Here is a 22,571-nt window from a genome sequence, read left to right on the forward strand (position 1 = left end):
TCCTGATTCCTGGCAATACGACTGATCTGCCTCAGAGGGCATGTCAGCAGCGATGCATCGCTGTGACAGTTCGGCCAGGATTCAGTAGCCAGAAGCTTTACACTGGGGAATGTTTTTCTAAGCTAACACATAAACTGTGGAAGAGTGTTGTTCTATGTCACGCTTCTGTGATAGCCAAGCCAACCCCCTTTTTGACATTTGTCTCTTTTCTGTACAATTTCTCTATTTTTATTCTTTTTATGAATGGTGGCCTTGTTTCTGCCTTCTTAGGGCTGTGAGGTCTTTAAAAAATCTGACAATCTTTTTTTTTTTTTTTTGATCACCATTAGCAAATGTTTGTCTGTGTTTTGTTTCCACCAGCTGCTTATATGTGACCTCGTTTCCTTGCTGTATAGCTTAGTTATGTTCCTTTCCTTTCTATGGAAGCTTAAATTTTATACAAGTTGAATTTCTTGACTTTTTTGTGGTATATTTTCTTGCCTTGAAACTTAAGAGTTTGAGGTCTTACAGAAGGTTGCCTTTCACATAGATTTTATGTTAGTTTCCTTCAGAGCTAAGGTCTAGAAAATACTTAATGTTTTCATACATCTGAGTTGGAAATTGTGAAAGTTTACCTGAAGGCCTCAACTAGGCTCAGTCACATATACCATTCAGCAGTTTCAATACCGTGTCCCAAGGCTGTGTCCTTGGGAGTGGGAAGGGCAAGCAGAACCCATGTCCAAGGATGGGGGACAGGGGTGAGGAGCTTCCAAGAGCCTGGATCCAGCTCACAGGTCAATGGGTCATTGTATCTTTTCCATGGCCTTCCTCACAGATATACAAATGGCCAGTAAGCAAATGAAAAGATGTTCAACTTCACCAATCATTAGGGAAATGCATATTATGTGAAATTTGCCCATAACAACAAAAGCAGCTGGTCATCTCTGAACCAGGATGCTGGTCCTGGACAAAAAACCTGCTGACACCTTGACCCTGGACTCCTCAGGTTCCAGGAGAATGAGAAATAACTTCCTATGTTTATAAGCTACCCAATGTATGGTGTTTTTGTTGTAGCAGATTGAATGGATGGAGGCACCCAATCAGGGTCTTTCCTGGGCTTGTATAAAGATGTTGAAGACAGGAAATCCTCTCTCCACTGGCTTTATGTATTGGGAGGATTTGCACCTTCACCCAGCCTGTCTGCACAGTGGAGCCAAGTAGAGCAAGGGGGAGACACAGAGCCCCAGGGACACATTTGAGCCCCTATTGGGGGTGGGTCTGAAGCTCTTCTCCTCTAGGCTTCCCAGTGACACAAGGCAAATTCATCTTACAGCCCAAAGAGCCTTGATTAATCCACCCAGCATGCACTGTCCCATCGTCTACTTTCATTCATCCCGGGGCTCACCCTCTTCGTGCCATTTCCCTTTCAAAGACCCGATGACCACAGCTCTCCTCTAGTTCCCCCCATCCCACCCCCGACCAGGTCTGAGCAGAATCTCTGTCCATTGACAGAGGGTTCTTTTTACCTGTTGATGGTGCCTTTTAAGAACATAGTTTTAAATTCTGATGAAATCCAACTTACTCTTGTTATTTTTGCTGCCTGTGCTTTTGAGTCATTTCTAAGAAATCACTGCCAAATCCAATGTCATGAAGCTTTTCTTATGTTTTCTTCTAAGAGTTTTATAGTTTTAGTGCTTTCTCATAGGTCTTTGATCCATTTTGAGTGAATTTTTGTGTATGGTGTGAGGTAAGATCCAACCTCATTCCTTTGCATGTGGAGTTTTCCACCACCATTTGTTGAAATGATGATCCATACCCACTGAATGGTCTTGGCACTCCTGTCAGACATCATTTGGCCATATATGTAAGGGTTTATTTCTGGGCTCTCTATTCCATTTCATTGGCCTATATGTTTATCCTATGGCAGTGCCACAATGTTTTCATTACTATAGCTTTGTAATGAGTTTTGAAATCAGGAAATGTGAGTCTTCCAACTTTGTTCTTCAAGATTCTTTTGGCTACTTGGACTCTCTTGAGATTCCATAGGAATTTTAGGATAGGTTTTTCTTTCTGCAAAAAACATTGCTGTGATTTTGATAGAGATTGCATTGAATCTTCAGATCACTTTAGATAGTACTGCCTTCTTAACAGTATTACATCTTCCAGTCCATGAACACAAGTGTCTTTCCAGGTCTTAGCTCTTCTTTTCTTTCTTTCAGCAATGTTTTGTAGTTTTCAGTATGCAAGCCGTTCACTTCTTTGTTTAAATTTATACCTAGATATTTTATTCCTTTGGAAGCTACTGTGAAATTTTTAAAAGATTTTGTTCATGAGAGTGTGAGTACACACAGGGAGGTACAAGGACAAGCAGACTCCGCTGAGCACAGACTGACCTTCTGACCTTGAGATCACAACCTGAGCTGAAACCAAAGCTTAACCAACCGAGCCACCTAGGTACCCTATATTTTTTTAAAGATATTTATTTATTTATTTATTTATTTATTTATTTATTTATTTATTTATAGAGTGTACATGCATGAGCAGGAGGGGGGGTGGAGAGAGAGAGAGAGAGAGAGAGAGAATCTCCAGCAGTTTCCACGCTGAGTGTGGAGCTGACGCAGGAGCTCTATCTCATGACCCTGAGATCATGACCTGAGCTGAAATGTCACACATTTAACTGACTGAGCCACTTGGTCGCCCCTGCAAGGAGTAATTCTTTATCTCATTTCAACATCTTCCCTAAATAGTGTGCTCAAGACATTTATAGTGTTTCAAGGAAGAAGTGACAGAGCCAAAGTTTTGTTTATTCAAGAAGAGGTTGGCGGGCTTCACTGTTTAGGAGCTGCAGTTGAGCTGCCAGAAACAAGTGCAGTGCCCTTCCTTACGTGGGCTTCCACACAGCAGTCCAGGAACCTGAATTTCTCAAGATCAGCAGCAGGCTTTCAATCATAATAGATGTATCACAGCAGTATTGTAATACTCCGAAAAGCTCAGCTTCACTCCCCTACTTGGAAAACTGAAAACAAGACAAAATTTTATGGTCCTTTGGAAAAGTCAGAGGGAGAACTTGTCCACTTGTCCTGGGCAAGGGGACAGACAGCCTTCCTGGGCCTGACTAGGCACAGAGGGATAAGCTTCCGTGTCTGCTGTTCTTGGACCACTGTCACCATGGGGGCCCTTCTCTCCGTCTTTGGGCTCTGACACCCTGCACAAGGCCATGTAAATACCTGTCCATCCTTGTTAGGCAACAAAACCTGCAGCCGGCTGCCATGCACATCCCCACCATGTGTCCATGGAACCCCACCTCACTGTTCACTGTCAAGGTCCTACACCCCTGGTCCTGGGGCTGACCCCAGGGTGTCCACCCAGCAACCTACCGCCAGGCACCAGGGACAGCTGAACGTATTTGCAGATCAACCAGCTTCCTGAATGGTGAATGTGCAGTGGTCAGGCCACTTGATGGTCTTCAGGGTACCCTCAGCCCCAGTTCTGTATGCAGTTTGGCTGTTATGTGCACCCCCGCACCTAGGCCTTGTTAATATTTATTTCAGCTGAGGTTAGGCATTGAACCTCAGGAACCCTAGCACTGTGAAAGCCGCCATAGACTGGACCATCCATTTTCTTTTCCCTCTCAGTTTTTAAGGTTTCATTTCTGATTTTAGTAAGTAGGGGATATTTTTAGAGTTAATGTAGGAAAAGCAGAGTCACTCCTTTTCCATACTCCCAGGCCTACCATAGCACAAGCACACTAACATCACTGTATGTCTTCTTGTGATGGTTTTAAAAGTGCCTGTCAAGCAACTGGTATGAGACAAACTTATACCACTTTTTGGCCTAATATTATCTCATAATAATTTCCTCAGTATTTTTAAAATACTTCTCTTAAAACAATTTTTAAAAGATTTATTTATTTATTCATGATAGACAGAGAGAGAGAGAGAGGCAGAGACACAGGAGGAGAGAGAAGCAGGCTCCATGCAGGAGCCCGACGCGGGACTTGATTCCGGGACTCCAGGATCGTGCCCTGGGCCGAAGGCAAGTGCTAAACTGCTGAGCCACCCAGGGATCCCCCTCTTAAAACAATTTTAATCTGCATATAATAATCTATCATATTTATACATTACTAATTTAACCATTGCCCTAATATTTATTTCCATTTTTTACTGTTATACATATTATTGCAATACATACTCTTAGGAATAATTCTAGCTCTGTATTTTACTTTAATTAATTAATCATGTTATTTTTTTATTTATAAGTAGACTCCACACCCAACCAAGATGGGGGTTTGAACTCATGACCTGAGATCAGGAGCCCCATGCTCTATTGACTGAGCCAGCCAGGCATCTCTGGTCCTGTATTTTAGGTCATATGCTGTGGTTTAAGATTTCTGATTAAAACCGCATGACGCTATAAAGAGTCTCCATTCATAGTAAACCACTGCTTTCCCAAGAGGTCATCCCAATTTCCACAAATAGGAGACGTGTCAGCCTCATTATCTCCCTGCTCTGGGTATTAATCTTTACACTTTCCTGTTCGTTAATGAATAAAAGCTTGTGTCTTGTCACTTACTTTGCGCCTCTCTGACCACCAAAAGCCCAGCCTTTCCCAGTCTTCTAGGGATAGTGGTGCCTCTTCTGCACATTTTCTCTTCAAGGCTGTGCCAATGTTTATATTGGACTTAGTGTTTTACTTATGTCTGTGAGTTCTCTGCAAACATGATCTAAGAAACAGCTTTTGTTTGGCTTTTAATTCTGCTTCTGATGCTTCTGAAGCACAGATTTTCTAGATGTTTCTGCCATCGGTCTTTCGATTTGCTTCTTGTGACGGCTTTCTCTGCTCAAGCCTGAGAAGTTGGTCCCCTCCACTCTGTGTTCAACCCTAACTCATAGACTGAGTGGCTGAAGAATGCGGGGTGGCTGCTCTCCACATTTCTGAGACCCACCCCCTCTCCCTGCGATTTCCCGTGCTGACTGCACTGTTCTAAGGTCCCTCCAGCTCTGGGTGTTAAAGCAGGTCATCACTATGAAAGAATGACCATACACACCCAAACCACTTTATCTTTGCTTTAAATACAAAAATGTACACTTCTGTGCTAGTACCTTGGTGGGGAAGGGACCCCTTGGAGGTTTGTTCCTTCTGCTGCTCTGCCTTGTTGCCCCTTTATGACACTAGAGGATAGTTCTTGACATTCAGCTCCCTGATTAGGTGTGTGTGTGTTGGTGTCTTCACAGGGCTCAGATGAGTACGTCTTCGTTGACCCAGGGGTTGGCCTTTCTCCCCTGGCTTGGCCACAGCCATGCCAATGTGTCTCCCAGCAGTTCTGCAGGGGAGCAAGAACATCAAGACAGGAGGGAAAGAATATGCATGTAGGATTCTTGTGGATTTTCCCTCAACTATCCCAGTCTATCATTTGTCTTGCTCATATCTAACAGGACAGCACTTTTTCATAAGTGACATTAGTGAGTCTCTGTTGAGCATTCTTCTTTTTTTTTTTAATGAAATAATTTTTATTGGTGTTCAATTTACCAACATACAGAATAACACCCAGTGCTCATCCCGTCAAGTGTCCCCCTCAGTGCCCGTCACCCACTCACCCCCACCCCCCAAGGATTCTTCTTTTTTACAGAGGAAGCTGCCCTCTTTTATTTCTGCACGCATAACTAATCCATTTAGGTTTCAGTAAAACTGGATTTAATTAGTTCTTTTCCTAACTTAAGGTGGAAATTTAGATAATTAACGCTAGACTTTCCTCCCCAAAGCTATGTATCACTTTAAACTGTATTATACATTAAGGATTGCTTCAGCTGTGTGTAAACATTTCTACTTGTTGTGTTTTCTTTTTTTTTTTTTTTAAGATTTTATTCATTTATTCATGATAGTCACACACAGAGAGAGAGAGAGGCAGAGACACAGGCAGAGGGAGAAGCAGGCTCCATGCACCGGGAGCCCGACGTGGGATTCGATCCCGAGTCTCCAGGATCGCGCCCCGGGCCAAAGGCAGGCGCCAAACCGCTGCGCCACCCAGGGATCCCTCTACTTGTTGTGTTTTCATTACTGTTTAGTCCCAGGTTCTTCAGGAATGTGTTACTGAATTTCCAAATATTTTAGGAGTTCCTAGTTAGTTGTTGGTATTCTGATGATAATGTTGTGGCTAGAAAAAAAATTACTATACTTCTGCTTTTTGAAATTTTAAAACTTTATTTTAAATGACCTACACAGCATATTGTTCACCTTGAACAGCATTTTGTGTGCACTTGGAAAGGATGTGTATTCTGCATTTGTTGGATGTAATGTTCTGTAAACGTCAAATAGGTCAGGTGTTGTTCAGATCTTTCGTATCCTTAGTGAAATTTTTTACTAATTGGTTTATCAATTGCTGACAGAAGAGCCTGAAAATCTCCATTTAGTGTCATTTGTTTGGCTTAATGTACTTGGAAGTTCTGTTATGACCTGTTGACACATGGAGCCTTTTTTTTTTTTTTTTTTTTTTTTTTTTTAAATTTATGATAGTCACAGAGAGAGAAAGAGAGAAAGGCAGAGACACAGGCAGAGGGAGAAGCAGGCTCCATGCACCGGGAGCCCGACGTGGGATTCGATCCCGGGTCTCCAGGATCGCGCCCTGGGCCAAAGGCAGGCGCCAAACCGCTGCGCCACCCAGGGATCCCCACATGGAGCCTTTTATTACCCTGTCTGTCCCCATGCGTGTCTGGTGGCTCTCATGGTCGGAGGTCTGCCTCACCTGGCAGTAAGATCACCACCAAACTTCCTCATATGTACTGGAATATCTTGTTCTTTTCCTTTCACCTTTTGCATGTCTAAGGGAATAGAAGGGAAGGGAGAAGAAATGGGTAGGAAATATCAGAAAGGGGGACAGAACATAAAGACTCCTAACTCTGAGAAACGAACTAGGGGTGGTGGAAGGGGAGGAGGGCGGGGGGTGGGGGTGAGTGGGTGGTGGGCGCTGGCGGGGGGCACTTGACGGGATGAGCACTGGGTGTTATTCTGTATGTTGGCAAATTGAACACCAATAAAAAATAAATTTATTATTAAAAAAAATAAAGGGTATTCCTTATAACCAGCAGTTAGGGGGTCTTGCCGCTTTCCCAGTCTGACAATATCTGCCTTTTAGTTGGAATTTTTATTTCACTTAACTACCTTTACCATAATTACAAATATGGATAGATTAAATCTGTCATCTTTGCATGAAATCTGTTTGCCTATTGCCCATTTATGACACTAGAGGATAGTCACTTTTTCTTTTATTCCCTCTTCTGTGTTTTGCTCTTTCTTTTATTCCCTCTTCTGTGTTTTGGATCTCATTTATCTCCTCTACTGATTATTTAGATCTCATTTATCTCCTCTACTGATTATTTAGCTACACATCCTTGTGTTGTGTTCAGTAGATGCTGTCAAGATCACAACATACATCTCTAACTCATCATGGTCTACTATTCAAGTGACATTTTGTCACTTAAACACAATGTAAGAACTTATAGTAGTATAATTCAACTTACTCCCTTCCACGTTTTATGCTTTTGTTGTCATATTTTTTAAAATTTTATTTTAATTCCAGTTAACATACAGTATAATATTATTTTCAGGTGTACAATTTAGTATATACAACACCCAGTGCTCATCACAACTGCCTTCATTCATCCCCATCACCTATCTCACCCATCTCCAACCCACCTCCCCTCTGGTGACCATCAGTATGTTCTCTAGTTAAGAATCGGTTTCTAGATGGGTCTTTTTTTTTCCTTTGCTCATTTGTTTTGCTTCTTAAATTCCACATATGTGTGAGATCATATGGTATTTGTCTTTCTCTGACTTACTTTGCTTAGCATAATACTCTCTAGCTCCATCTAGGTTATTGCAAATGGCAAGATTTCATTCTTTTAATGGTTGAGTAATATTCCAGTGTGTATGTGTGTGTGTGTGTGTGTGTGTGTGTGTGTGTGTATCCCACATCTTCTTTATCCATTCATCTATCAACAGACACTTGGGCTACTTCCATAGTTTGGCTATTGTAAATAATGCTGCAAGAAATATAGGGGAGCACTATGCCTCTGAATTAATGTTTTCATATTTTTTTGATAAACACTGGGTAGTGTGATTACTAGAACATAGAGTAGTTCCATTTTTAAGTTTTTGAGGAACCTCTATACTGTTTTCCACAGTGGCTCTGCCAGTCTGCATTCTCACCACAGTGCAAAGAGTTCTCCTTTTTCCACATCCTTGCCAACACATGTCTTTGTTTTGTTGATTTTAGCCATTCTGACAGGTGTGAGGTGATATCTTCATTGTGGTTTTGATTTGCATTTCCTTGATGATGACTGATGCTGAGTATCTTCTCATGTGTCTGTTGGCCATCTGGATGTCTTCTTCTGAGAAATGTCTGTTTATGAATTCTGCCATTTTTAATTGGATTATTTGAGTTTTGGGGGTGTTGAGTTATATAAGTTCTATATATTTATATTGAATATTAAACGTTTGTTGGATATGTAATTTCTAAATATCTTCTCCCATTCAGTAGGTTGTCTTTTAGTTTTGTTTATTGTTTCCTTTGCTGTGCAGATGCTTTTTATTTTGATGTGATTTCAATAGTTTATTTTTGCCTTTATTTCTCTTGCCTCAGGAGACATATCTAGAAAAATGTTGCTATAGATGATGTCAGAGAGATTACTGCCTGAGCTGTCTTCTAGGATTTTTATGGTTTCAGGTCTCACATTTAGGGTTGGGATCAGATAACTTCACAGGCAAATTCTACCAAATGTTTAAAGAAGAGTTAATATCTACTCTTCTCCAATTAGTCCCAAAATTAGAAGAGAGAAAATTTCCAAATTCATTCTATGAGGCTTGTATTACCCTGATTCCAAAACCAGATAAAGGCACAACAACAAAAAAGAGAACGACAGACCAGTATCTTTGATGAACATAGATGCAAAAATCCTCAACAAAATACTAGCAAACTGAATACGACAATCCATTAAAAAAAAATCTTTCACCATGATCTAGTGGGATCTATTCCTGGGTTGTAAGGGTGGTTCAATATTTGCAAATAAATCAATATGATATATCATATCAGTAAGATAAAGGATAAGAACCATATGATCAGGGCAGCCCGGGTGGCTCAGCGGTTTAGTGCCGCCTTCAGCCAAGGGCATGGTCCTGGAGACCCGGGATCAAGTCCCACGTCGGGCTCCCTGCATGGAGCCTGCTTCTCCCTCCGCCTGTGTCTCTGCCTCTCTCCCTCTCTCTCTCACAAATAAATAAATAAAAATCTTTTAAAAAAATAAAATATTTTAAAAAAAGAACCATATGATCATTTCAGTAGATGCTGAGAAGATATTTGACAAAGAAAAACATCTTTATGATAAAAAAAAAACTATTAACAAAGTAGGTTTAGAGGGAACATAGCTCAACATAATAAAGACCATATATAAAAACCCCACAGCTAACATCAATGGTGACAAATTGAGAGCTTTACCCCTACGGTCAGGAACACGATAGGGATGCCCACTCTCACCACTTTTATTCAACATAGTACTGGACATCCTAGCCACGGTAGTCAGACTACAAAAACTAATAAAAGGCATTCAAATCCATGAGGAAGTAGTAAAACTTCCACTATTTGCAGACAATATGACACTATATATAGAAAACCCTAAAGACTCCACCAAAACAACTAGAAGTGATAAATAAATTCAGTAAGTTGCAGGATATGAAATCAATGTACAGAAATCTGTTGCATTTATATGCACTAATAATGAAGTAGCAGAAAGTGAAATTAAGAAAACAACCCCATTTACAATTGAACCAAAAATAATAAAATATCTAGGAATAGACTTAACCAAAGAGATTAAAGACCTATACTCTGAAAACTATAAAATACTGATTAAAGGACACAAAGAAATGGAATGATATTCTATGTTCATGGTTTGGAAGAACATATATTGTAAAATGTGCATACTACCCAAAGCAATCTACACAGTCAATGCAATCCCTATCAAAATACCCTCAGCATTTTTCACAGAACTAGAACAAACAACCCTAAAATTTGTATGGAATCACGAAAGACCCTGAATATCAAAGCAACCTTGAAAAAGAAAAACAAAACTGCAGGTAATGTAATTCCAGATTTCAGGTGATATTACAAAGTTGTAATAATCAAAACAGCATGGGACTGGCACAAAAACAGACACATATTCTGTTCAATGGAACAGAATAGAAAACTGGATCACTTTTGTTCACCATACACATAAAAAAACCTCAAAATGGATTAAGGACCTAAATGTAAGACCAGCCCTGAGGTTTCTTCTTTCGACTTCTCATCTGAGCACAGATGGTCCTTCCCTGTCAGGTTGCTTTTCTGTCCGCCCTCCCTGTGGCCTCGGCAACTGACCCCAGGTGTCCTCACTCACTTAAGAAGTCATTGTCTCCTCATAATTTAGTTCCTAGATCTTTGTGTACCCACAGCTGTTGGACGGCCTTAAAGGAAAATATAATTGTTTTCATTTATGTGGGGTTTTCTGGTTATTTGGCCAGGCTTCTCTCACACACTTTACACCCTAGCCAGAAATAGGGCTGACCTGTTCATTGGCCAATTTCCTTTGTTATTCTCTGACCCTTTGTCTATTTAGGAGTACACATACAATTTTCCAAATGTAAGGGTGTTGTTGTTGTTATTGATTTGTATTTATTGTATTGCAGTCTTTATATGTCAATTCTCTGTATTTATTGCCACCTTATGACTAATGGTCAATTCTGGTAAATGTACAAGTACACTAAAAAACATTGTATGTTCTCTAATATTTTCTAAGTTGTATACACTCTTGAAATAAATGTATACACTCTAATGATAAAATTTGATCAGAATTTTATCAAAATTTGGAAAATATTCCATGTGTGCTTGGGAAGGATGTGTATTCTAAGATTAGTGGCTTCAGTATTCTATGCATGCCCCTGGGTAGAAGAGAAAAATCAGGAATTCAGACATGTAATGTGTGGTCTGCTTATCTGTTTGCTCTGGAAGAGGTGAGATCTCCCACTATGATTACGTTTACCCCTTGTAATTCCCTCAGATTGTGTTCCAAACATTTCAGGTTATGTTGTTAGGTGTTTACAGATTGTTATGTAGTCCTAGTTGTTACCAGCATTATTACTCAATGATCCACCTTAGCCTTGAGGATGCATTTTCCCTTTTGCTATATTTAGCTTGTTCTGAATATAGCTATACCAGTTATCTTTGGTTAAAATTTTGCTGGGCTACCAGTTAACTTTGCTTTCCTCCTGTTATTATATATGCTGTGCTTTTTACTTCTCATGCCTTTGTTTGTTCCCCCTCTTCCGGCTTCCATTTGATTTTATTTTCTTTATTGTAATCTCCTGCCCCTGCTTCTCCCATCATGCAAACACTCTATTTCTATATCTTTCTGATTACTTTTAACCTCTCCAGACAGTTTTTGAACCAAACTTGTGATGAAAGAAAATTACAAATAAGCTGATGAGTGACTCTAAGCATTTCTTGTATCTACAAAGAGATGGAAGAATGGTGGTTGTTGAAATCTTAGGTTAACATGATGATTAGTGATGTTCTTCAAGCCACATGCTTTGACAACAGCAGGTAAATAAATAAAAACTGCCTTGATTTATATCAATGAAAATATGTTTATATTCATAGTTGTTGAGATGAGTTCATTTTCCCCTATGTGATAAGGATGATCAAATTTTATTATCTTTATTAAACAGTAAAAAAGCAATATAAATGAGATAATAAGGATATCCCTAAATTTCACTTTGTACTTATTAAATTATGTACTTATAAATATGCATTGATATTAAAGAGTAGTATCATTCATATAGATTTTTCAGAAAATAAAGCAATTCTGTAAGTAGGAAAGGGGGACAACTTATGATTAAAATGAAAGGAGAAAGAAACTTAACAGAAGAAAGAAGACAAAACATTAGGTCAAAATAGTTTTTCAAAACACACCTTTGAATGGAGACAGGCAGGGAGCCCCTGAGTGGCTCAGCAGTTGAACATCTGCCTTTGGCTCAGGGCGTGATCTTGGAGTCTGGGGATCAAGTCCCACATCAGCCTCCCCACATGGAGCCTACTTCTCCCTCTGCCTGTGTCTCTGCCTCTCTCTGTGTCTCTTATGAATAAATAAATAAAATCTTTGGAAAAAAAAAGAATGGGGACAGGCATTTTTGTTCCCTGTGCTGTGGTTTATCTCAGTTTCTTATCAACCAACACCCTTTAAATGTGCAAAAGGTACATAATCATAAAGGAAAATATCCTCTCTGTAGACTACTTCATACAAAGAATCAATCCTAGGATACCCTTGGTCATTTCTCTACCATGGTCATTCTAGCTATAAAACATGCAAAGAATTTAATAAATCAAAGTAGTCCAGTGGTAGTTTTTTTTTTAAAGCCCTACTTCAATATCAATGGAATAATAAAAGGCACTGATTAATATAGGTCTTACTTTTTATTTTTTCTTTAAAAACTCATTTATTTTCATCCTTTATTTTTTTTAGAGATTGATTTATTTAGAGAGAGAGCATAAGCACAAGCAGTGAGAGGGGAGAGGGAGAAGCAGACTCCTGAAAGGGGCTTGATCCCATGACCCTGAGTTCATGTAGGTCTTACTTTTTAAATTAAATGCTACTTATTTTATTTAGGGAAGCTCTTTTATCTGAATTGTACAAAGACCATACAAAATCTATGTTAGGTTCTCATACTCAGTGGCTTCACATTGTATTCTTACCATTGGTAATATGAGGTAAAGGAAAACATTTTTCCCTGAAAGCCAAGGAGGTAACTACATATGTATGAAGCAAATATTTTTTCAAATAAGATTAGTTAATAAACTGCACCACTTTTAAAGTTGCACATGGTATAATAGGGCAAATACTACTGTTCTGGATTGCTGCTGTTGTTGCAGAATTCTGTAACAGATGAATGTATGAAAGCTCTAGCAGTAAGCAGGAGGCCTCCTGAAGACTCAATACCCAAGGAAGCCCATGTCCCAGTACCCACTGAGGCTCCTCCTGAGCGTGCTGACTGTACACAGCTGGGCACATGTACCTTGCAAGCTGTCATTCACAATCACATGATCAAAAAATTAGCCAAACTGTCTCCATATTTTTTTAAAGATTTTATTTATTTATTCATGAGAGACATAGAGAGAGAGAGAGAGACATAGACAGAGACAGAAACAGAGAGAGAGAGAGAGAGAGAGAGGCAAAGACACAGGCAGAGGGAGAAGCAGGCTCCACGCAGGGAGCCTGACATGGGACTCGATCCCAGGTCTCCAGGATCCCACCCCGGCTGAAGGCAGTGCTAAACCGCTAAGCCACCAGGGCTACCCCTGTCTCCATATTTTGAGCTCAATCTTCCATCTTGTAGATCTTCATCGTTGAACTTCAGGTCCACCAAGTAGCCTGTGATGATCTTGGCATTCTTCTCAGAATGCTTCATACAATCATATTGGATGGCTTTATAAATATGACATGGGGCTTCAGTTGGTGGCTTCAAGCTACTTGAACACCCTAAGGCTCAGAGTCCATGAGACATATCTTCCCTTCTTTAAGGACTGTTTGAACAGCATCCATACAGGTGTCACACATGTGGCTGTGTACTCATCATATCGAGCATCCTGTGACCTTACATGAGGATTTCAAATATTTCCTTTGATACACAGTGATACTCATGTCCATCCATTTCATAGCTCTTTTTTGGAACAAGTAATATGAGGCATAGCACTTTGGAAATGGTTAAGATTAAGTTCCATAGATTGTCTTCTCAGTGCATTTACTGCAATGCCAGAAGCTCCCACGAGCACTATAAGGCAGTGCTCATCTGCAGGGTGGTGCTGGTGGGGTGCCCAGTGTGCTAAGGCAGCTGCTGGCACTGCACACTCTGGTGTGCAGCTCAAGAGCTTACTTTTTAAGATTGAGCCATGAATCTTTCCAGCAGCTCACTGCAACATACCTATGACTTGGCTGTCATTAGTTTTAAGATTTCCTTGAAAATAACCTATAATAAAAATATCCCAAGACATTTTTCTTTCAAATTGATCTATGACTTTAAAGCAATTTTAATCAAAACTCTTAAGATGCTTTGTATAAATAAACTGATTCTCAATTTTATGTAGATATGTAGATATGCAAAGACATTAGAATAGCTAAACAATTTTGAAAAAGAAGAAAGTTGGAGGCCTTATACCGGCTGACTTCAGGACTCACTATGAAAGTTCACTAATCAGAACCATGGTACTGGAGGAAAGAGAGATCAATGGAACAGAACAGAGTCTAGGAACAAATTCCCAGTTGTACTGACAATTCATTTTCAACAAAGTTGCCAGAGTGAATCAGTGGAGAAAAGAAGGTGTTTTCAACAAATGGTGCTGGAACAGGTGGATAGACATATGCAAAGACAAACAAATTTGATGCTTACCTCACACCATATACAACAATTAACTCAAAATGGATCTTAGGCCTAAAAGTACAGTCCTTAGGACACAGAAAACAAAATAAAAAAATAGGGAAAGTTCATCAAAATTAAACACTTTGACTCTTCCTAAACCAATATTACTGAAATGAAAAGGTAAGCCACAGATTGGGAGAAAATATTTGCAAACCATATATGTAATAAAGAACCTGTATCCAAAATATATAAAGAACTCTTAGAACTCAAGAAGAAGACATTGCAGAAATGTGTCAGTGGGTGCATCCTCTAAATTTTATGCCGTGTGCCTTACTTGCCTTGTCTTACTCTAGTCCTGGTCCTTACAGACGAAAATCTGCTTTTGTAACTGTATATATTTGGAATTACCTGACTGGACAGTTAAAAAATAGAGTTACTTTAATGAAAAAAAAAGAGAAGACGACAATCCAACTTTTAAGAATGGATAAAAGGTTAGAATTGACACATCACAAAGAGGGCACATGGAAGGCAAATAAGTCCAGGAAAAGACACTTAACATCTATAGTTATTAGGGCGGTGCACACTAATGCCATGACATTGCATGTGACACCACGCACCTGTTCTTGAATGGCTAGAATGAAATAGGCTGAGAATAGGAGGTTTTGGTGAGGATGCCAAGCCACTGGAGCTCTCCAGAGCAGCTGATGGGAATGCACAATGGTGCGGCCGCTCACGGAAGAATTTGGAAGTGGCCCAGCAATCACAGTTCTAGGTCTTCTAGCTCTTTACCCAAGAAAGCAAGCCCTCACACATTCTTGCCTGCAAATGTTCACAGCAATTTTATATATGATATTCTAAAACTAGAAGCAACCTAAGTATCTATCAACCCATGAACGAGTAAACAAACTGTGGTATATTCCATATAATGGAATACCACTCAGGAAAAAAAAATCCCCAGAAATAAACTAAACACCTGAGAAATCTATTAGGCTAGGTTTAAAGACTCTGCTGAAGTTTACTGGGGAACCAGGATGGATACCTCTGGATGTTATGGGTTGCACACCTGGGAGGCCTGAGAAGCCTGTTTCTGGAACACAGAACCTTATTTCGCCCGTCACTTAGGACTAGGGCAGAGGAGCCAGAAGCCAGAGGAAAACTGCTAAGTTGGTATGCTTATGGACCCCAAAAGTGGAGTGGACTAGATCTCTCCATTCATGTGATTAAACTTGATGAAATAGCTGAGGATAATCTCACAGCTTCTTTTCAGAGAGAAAACAAGTGCTCACTTGAATTATGTCTGCTTTAATTACTGGTTTAATGTCATGTTCCCCTTCGTCTCCATCCCCAATGAGGGTATTCCATGTGCTCAGCTTCAATATTCTCCAGGGACCCAGTAAAACCCTGCCTATTTCTTCTCTACAGTCAACACAGGAAGGCATTACCTGCAGGGGAGGGTCTCACAGGTTTCCTCCTGCAAGAAAAAGCATCCCACAGGCTCTGTCCCCTGAGAGGAGGGTCCCATACAGGTCTGGCTCCTGCAGGGCAGGTACTCACACAGGCTTCCTGCTGCAGGTGCTGTAGGGCCCTCTTGGCTGGGATGAGGAAGTCAGTGAGGCAGCGCAGCCCGTCCCCACCGTGGAGTCTCTCGGCCACGCTGAACAGCTGCCAGAGCACCGTGGCTGACGTGGCCTCAAAAGGTGGATAAAGGGCAGACAGTGTGTTCTGGATACAGGTGTCAAGGGATTCCAGATCCTGAAATGCAAGAGAGGACCAGGTGGTTTAAGACACGAGGAAGACAGGCGCTGAGGACACTTTGACAGACTAACGCTCGGCTTTTCGGGCTCTGCCTTATGTCTGGGCATGTGAGTTGTCTTTGTGGCATAGGAAGGTACAGGCAAGTCCTCAGCACAGTGGGGGACTCCCCTCGGAGCCATCTCCTGGGCCTTCACATTGTCACACAGCAGAGGCATACCGAGGAAGTGCCCCTGCTGCATCAGGTAGGGCAGACCCCTGTGCCCATGAGGGGCACTCCAAATAATACTTTTTTAAAAAAAGATTTTATTTATTTATTCATGAGAGACACAGAGAGAAAGAGAAGCAGAGACACAGGCAGAGGGAGAAGCAGGCTCCATGCAAGGACCCCGATGTGGGACTCGATCCCGGGACTCCAGGATCACGCCCTGGGCCGAAGGTGGGCACTAAACCTCTGAGCCACTCAGCGATCCCCCAAATAATACTTTTTAAGTGAGGTTCTTGCTGCTGTCACACAAAACACGCTCAAGTTCGACCCCATCGAATTCTGAAATGTGCACCTGAAATGCTGTATTTAGGATTATTTGTAGAGCATGTGTAGGTTCTCAGGGCCTTCTCCTCCCCTGGTCCTCGCACCCTGGGCACTCCTGGGTCTGCAGGGAAAGAGGGAGGCTCCTGTGCCGAGGACAGAGCTGGTCCACATGTAATTTAATACTCAGAAAACTTCACCCATAGTAAATACATTTTAATTGTACTGATAATTCTTAAAATATTTAAACAACAACCAATAGGGCACCCTTTATCAAAAAAACAGAATTGTACCCATTCGGTCATTCTGAAAACAGTATCCTTGATACCTGATTTCCTCCTTATGTTTCAATGCAATGGAATTTTATGTAAAGATAGAATGCTTTTAGTTCAAAAGATGTTTAATGCTATTTTTAGATGTAACATTTCCTGAGGAAATACCACAGGGTTCATTTATTTGGAAAAAAAAAAAAAAGCAAGGCTACAAGTAACAGTTAAAAGTCAAAGTGGTTAAAATTGTGAAACCGATTTTTATTTATGTATGTATGTATGTATTTATTTATTTATTTATTTATTTATTTTGAAACCGATTTTTAAAGGGACAATGGTTCCATCCGAGATTCCTCTGAACAGCTCACGATACAGATAATTTCCTAAAGAAATTGAAAACAAAACATCGAATTTCCTGGACCTGAAGTGGGTAAGGACTCAGACCATCTGTCCCGCTGAGGGGCCAGGATGCACAGCAACCAGGGAGGTGTGCGCTGCAGTGAGCTCACCTTTGGAAGCTTCCACCACTGTGCAGCACAGCGGGGCACTGGGGTGGCTGAGGCACCCACACAGGCTTCCCTGTGTCTGTCTCTGTCTGCTCCGCTCCCTGCACATGCTTGGCTTTCCCCACCAGACAGGGCCATTCACTCATTAGGAATTGTCTAACTACTCATTTTGTCCAGAAAATGCCAAGATGGTCGGATGTCTAAAAACTCAAGTCACACCTTAGCCACCGGTGACCATCCAACCCATGGGAAGGATGGAGGTGGTCTTGAGCCAGGAGCAAGAACCATGCCCCAAATAGGATGTTCCTCACAGAGATCTGAAGCAAACACTTAACTGTGATAAAAGAAACTGGCGAAGTGGAAGGGCAGGTCCTTAATGACCTATGTCGGAGGAAGTGAAAGGCAAACTGTGGATCCTCCCAGGAAGAGAGGGACTCCTGCCGTGCGGATACCCAAGTCCAGACCGGCTCCTCCTCCAGACTCGTAGGTGGGCCCTCGTTCTCACGTCCAGCTGTCATCAGCAGCCCCTCAGTGGGTCTCCCAGCCTCCACCTCACCCGTTCACTTTCTGAAAACTGCCCCGTTTGAGGAAGAGATGGGCAATACTTGCTGAGATCTCTGGGATCCCACAGCTTCCCTGGCCCCTTCTCTGCCCAGTGATTCCTACCGTCACTGAGTGAGGCTCCAACACATGGCCTGGGGGGCACTCCTCCACCAGCTCTCACTCTCTGGGCACCATCCCCGCCCAGGTCCTGGTCCAGGCAAAAGCTGCCCAAGGGAAGCTGTCTGTGTGCCCAGAGGCCACTTCCCGGGGCAAGTTGAGGAAGCCTCGGGCAAGCCAGAGGAAACATTTCTCTAGCCTATGCTAATGTGCCCGAAGTAACTGTCAGCACAGCCCCTTCCTGGCTGTCACCTGCCTCTCTGTGCACTTTGTGAGCCGGAACAGCAGAGCATGTGCTGCTGCATTCAGGGTCACAGCCTCACGAGCTCCCCGATCATTGTGCACATGGTGCCCATTCTTGGTCATGGGAAGAGAGGGTCTGACAAATAAACAGACCGCATGACTAGGGTGGCGCAGCCTGAGGGCCATCCCAGGCTCATCAGCATGGTGGCATGTGCACAGTACAGGCCAGCCATTCCCACCTTCACAAAACTCTAACAATTTAGTTCTTTCAAGAGACACAAATTATAAGAGGGAGGAGGCAGATATACATGATCCTGAGAGCAGAGGGGCAAAATGATCACATTACCATGAAACCAAATCACCTGATACATTCAATTCAGCTTAAGAAAACAGGTAAGAATATAGTATATTTTAGGAAGATTTCCACAAGAAATGCTTAAAAAGAGAAAATTATCTCAGTCTCTTAAAGGGTAAAGTTCAGTGCTCGCTTCGGCAGCACATATACTAAAAAGGGTAAAGTTCAATCATCCTGAATGTTTAACATCCTTAATGTTTAAGAAAATGTGTAATATTTTCTTTGTTAATGTTTGTTGGGATAAGTGTGTATGTGTTAGAGCTGAGTGTGTGAATGAAGGAAAAAGTGTTTACAGAGCTGGGTGTGTGTAAGAGAGAAAGTGTGTGTAAAGAAAAGTCTGTGTGAGGGAAAGTGTGTGTGAGAGAGAATGTGTGTGAGGGAAAGTGTATGGGAGAGAAAGTGGGTGTCAGGGAAAAGGTGTGTGTGAGGGAAAGTGTGTGTGAGTGACAGTGTGTGTGAGAGAAAGTGTGAGAGGGAAAGTGTGCATGAGGAAAGTGTGAGAAAGAAAATGTGTTGAGGAAAATTATGTGTGAAAGTGTGTGAGAATGTGTGTGAAAGTGTGAGAGGAAAAATGTGCATCAGGGAAAGTGTGTGTGAGAAAGTGTGTGTGAGGAAAAGTGTCAGGAAAAGTGTGTGTGAGAGAAAAATGTGTGCAAAGGAAAATGTGTGTATGAGGGAAAGTGTGAGAAAATGTGTGTGAGGGAAAATGTGTGTGAGTGAGAAAGTGTGTCAGAGGGAAAGTGTGTGTGAGAGAAAGTGTGTGTTTGTGGGAAAGTGTCAGGGAAAGTGTGTGAGAGGGAAAGTGTGTGAGTGAGAAAGTATGTGTGAAGGAAAGTGTGTAGAGAGAGAATGTGTGTGAAGGAAAATGTGTGTGTGAGGGAAAGGGTAAGTGAGTGAGAAAATGCGTGTGAGGGAAAGTGTGTGTGTGAGTGAGGAAGTGTGTGAGGGAAAGCGTATGAGAGGGGAAAGTGTGTTGGAGGGAAACTGGGAGAGAGAAAGTGTGTGTGAGGGTAAGTGCCTGTGAGGGAAAATATATGTTAATGCCAGTGTGTGACGGCATCTGAAGGTGTGTGTTGGGGGTAGATTGGTGGTGAGTCATGAGAAAATTAGGGGCAAATCCTTAAAACAGTTCCTGGGCCTTTGGTTGCCCAGGAAGAGAAGGGAGTAGCCACAGGGTCGGGGAGAATGTCTGCGTAGGCACCTCTGGCCAATTCCGCCTGGGCCTGTTCTCTGTAGGGCGCAACTGACCCGTTCACCGAATCTGGCACGCCATCGGGTGTGCGGAAGTAGGAGGGAAGAAAGCAGACAAGGCAAGTGCCATCACGTTGTTGACGGTAAAGGACTGGTTTCTTCGCTCACGACCGGATTCCCACTTCGACCAGAGGAACACACACAGATTTGGGCGGACTTCAAAACCAGGACCTTCGCCTGTTTACTTGATCCTGAGTCTTACTGTGGCTTAAAGTGCAATTCTTTGCCGACGTACAATAGCGGACTGAGCACGCAGAACCCGTACAAAGCACTTAATCACCATTTTGCTGCACTGTGAATCAGTGTGTTGTTACTGGGCCGATCGCAGGACTGCCTTTGCATTTTAACAACGGAAAATGTTTACGTCTGGAGAAACACTTCAGGGCTCTACTCTTCAAAGGATTTATTTTTCCAATTAACTTTAGGTAAAACTTTATGAGTGTTGGGGGAATTTTAAAGTCTAGACCCTTGTCTCTCACACTGCCAGCAACCCCCATGAGTAAGCATGTCCCTCCTGGCACCCGGCCCACAGGAGATGACCCAGCCGCAGCGCACGGGCTCTCCCTGCAGCCCTCCAGGCCTCACATGTACTGCAGATGAGAAGACAGAGGCTAGGGGTTCACAGGCCTTTCGGTGCCCATCCTGGGGGGGCCAGTCTCAGGGACGTCAGAAAAATGCTTGGATGTTTGGTTCTAAACTGTGCATCAGCTGCAAACGGCCTGCTTCTTCCTCCCAGGGGACAGGTCACATGCTAAATGTCAAAACAAAGGTGATTTCTTCTCACCTGGTGCTGAGCTGAAGGACAAGGCCAGCTGATGAACAGGGCAAGGACACAGCAGGGGCGCCCCGTCCAGGGCCCAGCAGGCTGGAGGCACTGGGCCAAGGCTGGCCTGGCAAAGACTGATCATGGAGGCTTACACTTTCACTCAAGTACAACATCCCTAAAGAGGGTTGAAGGCAGAGCCACAGAGTTGTGGGAGGGGCTGTCGGCAGGCTGGGTGGACCTGGATATCAGGAAGACCGGAGCGTCTGCAGAGGCACCCTGCAGGTACCACTCCTGTCTCCTAGAGAAGGGCGCCCCAAGACGAGAGCCTGCTAGGTAGCCAGATCCCCAAGCAGGCAGCGCACAAATGGGGCTCCGAGACTCTCACCCTGCTCTCCCGGCGTAGTCATGAGCTGGTGGTCAACCCCCTCATGGGATAGAAGGTGCTAGAACATCAAAGGCTCCAGCACAGCCCCTGCAGAGACAACTTCCCTGGAGCCACTCCCAATGATACAGGGGCCCACTGCCCAACCTTGTGGGTGATCCCTCTACGTTTGGGCCCCTACACCCTGAGGACAGTGGGGCAGGTGCAAGAGGACAGGAACACAAGATACTCGGCATGAGGTCTCAGGTGGGGTCAGGAAATTACTGAGCAGCTGTGCTAAGGCAGCACCATCGTCCCTGCCCACCTTTGGCAAGGCTGCGGTGGGTGGCTGGGGTGGGGTGGTGGTCGCTCAGGCCCCTCATCTGGTCTGAGAGCTCATCTTGTCCTGAAGCCCCATGACCAGGTCCCGGGGATACCCCAGATACTGCAGCCTGGGACGGGACTCTGCAGAGGGGGACACAGGGGTGCCCCTCACCCAGGCACTTCTACCCAGAAAGTCAGGGTGGCCTTTAAACCTACCACTGTGGCGTTGCCTCTGGCTAGCTTTCATAAACTAAGTCAGGAGGTACAAGTGGCTGCAGGCACCCCCTGCGGGACTCCAGAGTTGTTCCTACAGCCCCTCCAAACAGGGGCCCCGGGGCTGGAGGCCCACGTCAGGCCTATCCCTGTCCCACTTTCCATCAATAGCCACTTTCTCAGCCCTGTGTGGGCCGGTGTGAAACCCACACTCCCCAGGAGGCTAGCTCTCAGCAGCCGACCTGCTTACAGCCACTCAGGCCCTGTTAATAAGGGCCCTCCTTCCTGAAGGGTGCTGATGGCTATCTCTGGTTTCCTGTGCACACAGACCCAGGAACCACCTTTGAATCAAAGAAATCCTGTCTAGAAAGCCTCGCCTCCTCTGCTCTGCTGATGTGCCAGCCGGTCTGCATCTAGCCCGTCTACACCTGGTCTGTGTATACCTCCATGTGGGTCAGCATTTCCATGTGGCTGACTCTCCACTCACTTCTGGGCCCTTCCTGAGTCCAGGCAGCTGTCTGCCACCCGAGGGCTGGGGCTTCTCTCCTGGACCAGTGCTCCCCAGGCTCTGACCCCTGGGCCACTGCAGCTCACCTCACCCTTCTACAGACACTCCTTGGCCTTCCTAACCCTGGTGAGCCTTTTTTGAAGCTTGGAACCGCTCACTCAGCACTTGGCTGTCCTCTGATTCTGTGTCTCCAAAACTGGAGTCTGCTTCTGGCCTGTACGTCAGGTGGCCTGCCCCGCTGCATTCATGGAGCTGTGCTACATCACGAAATGTGTCTGCAGGATCTTTAGAGGAGACAGATGGGGAATGTTTGGCACAAATCGTTTGGGCTCTAAAACCACACTTCATTTATGGGGAAAGATCCCTGTGAGGGACACTTGTTCTTCATGATGCTGGACAGAGGAAACACCTGTCTGCAT

At 43.3% G+C, this 22,571-nt stretch overlaps 1 protein-coding gene across 1 annotated transcript in view; it reads right to left on the reverse strand.

Annotated features, from left to right (window-relative positions):
- PLEKHG4B (pleckstrin homology and RhoGEF domain containing G4B) overlaps window positions 1-22,571 on the reverse strand; it is a 76,159-nt gene that overhangs the window by 37,690 nt on the left and 15,898 nt on the right. Inside the window, exon 2 of the mRNA XM_025451273.3 lies at window positions 15,970-16,167. Coding sequence (XP_025307058.3) covers window positions 15,970-16,167 — 198 coding nt within the window. The remainder of the gene's footprint in view (window positions 1-15,969; window positions 16,168-22,571) is intronic.

The sequence above is a fragment of the Canis lupus genome, chromosome 34 (assembly GCF_003254725.2).
Source record: "Canis lupus dingo isolate Sandy chromosome 34, ASM325472v2, whole genome shotgun sequence".
Lineage (NCBI taxonomy): Eukaryota > Metazoa > Chordata > Mammalia > Carnivora > Canidae > Canis > Canis lupus.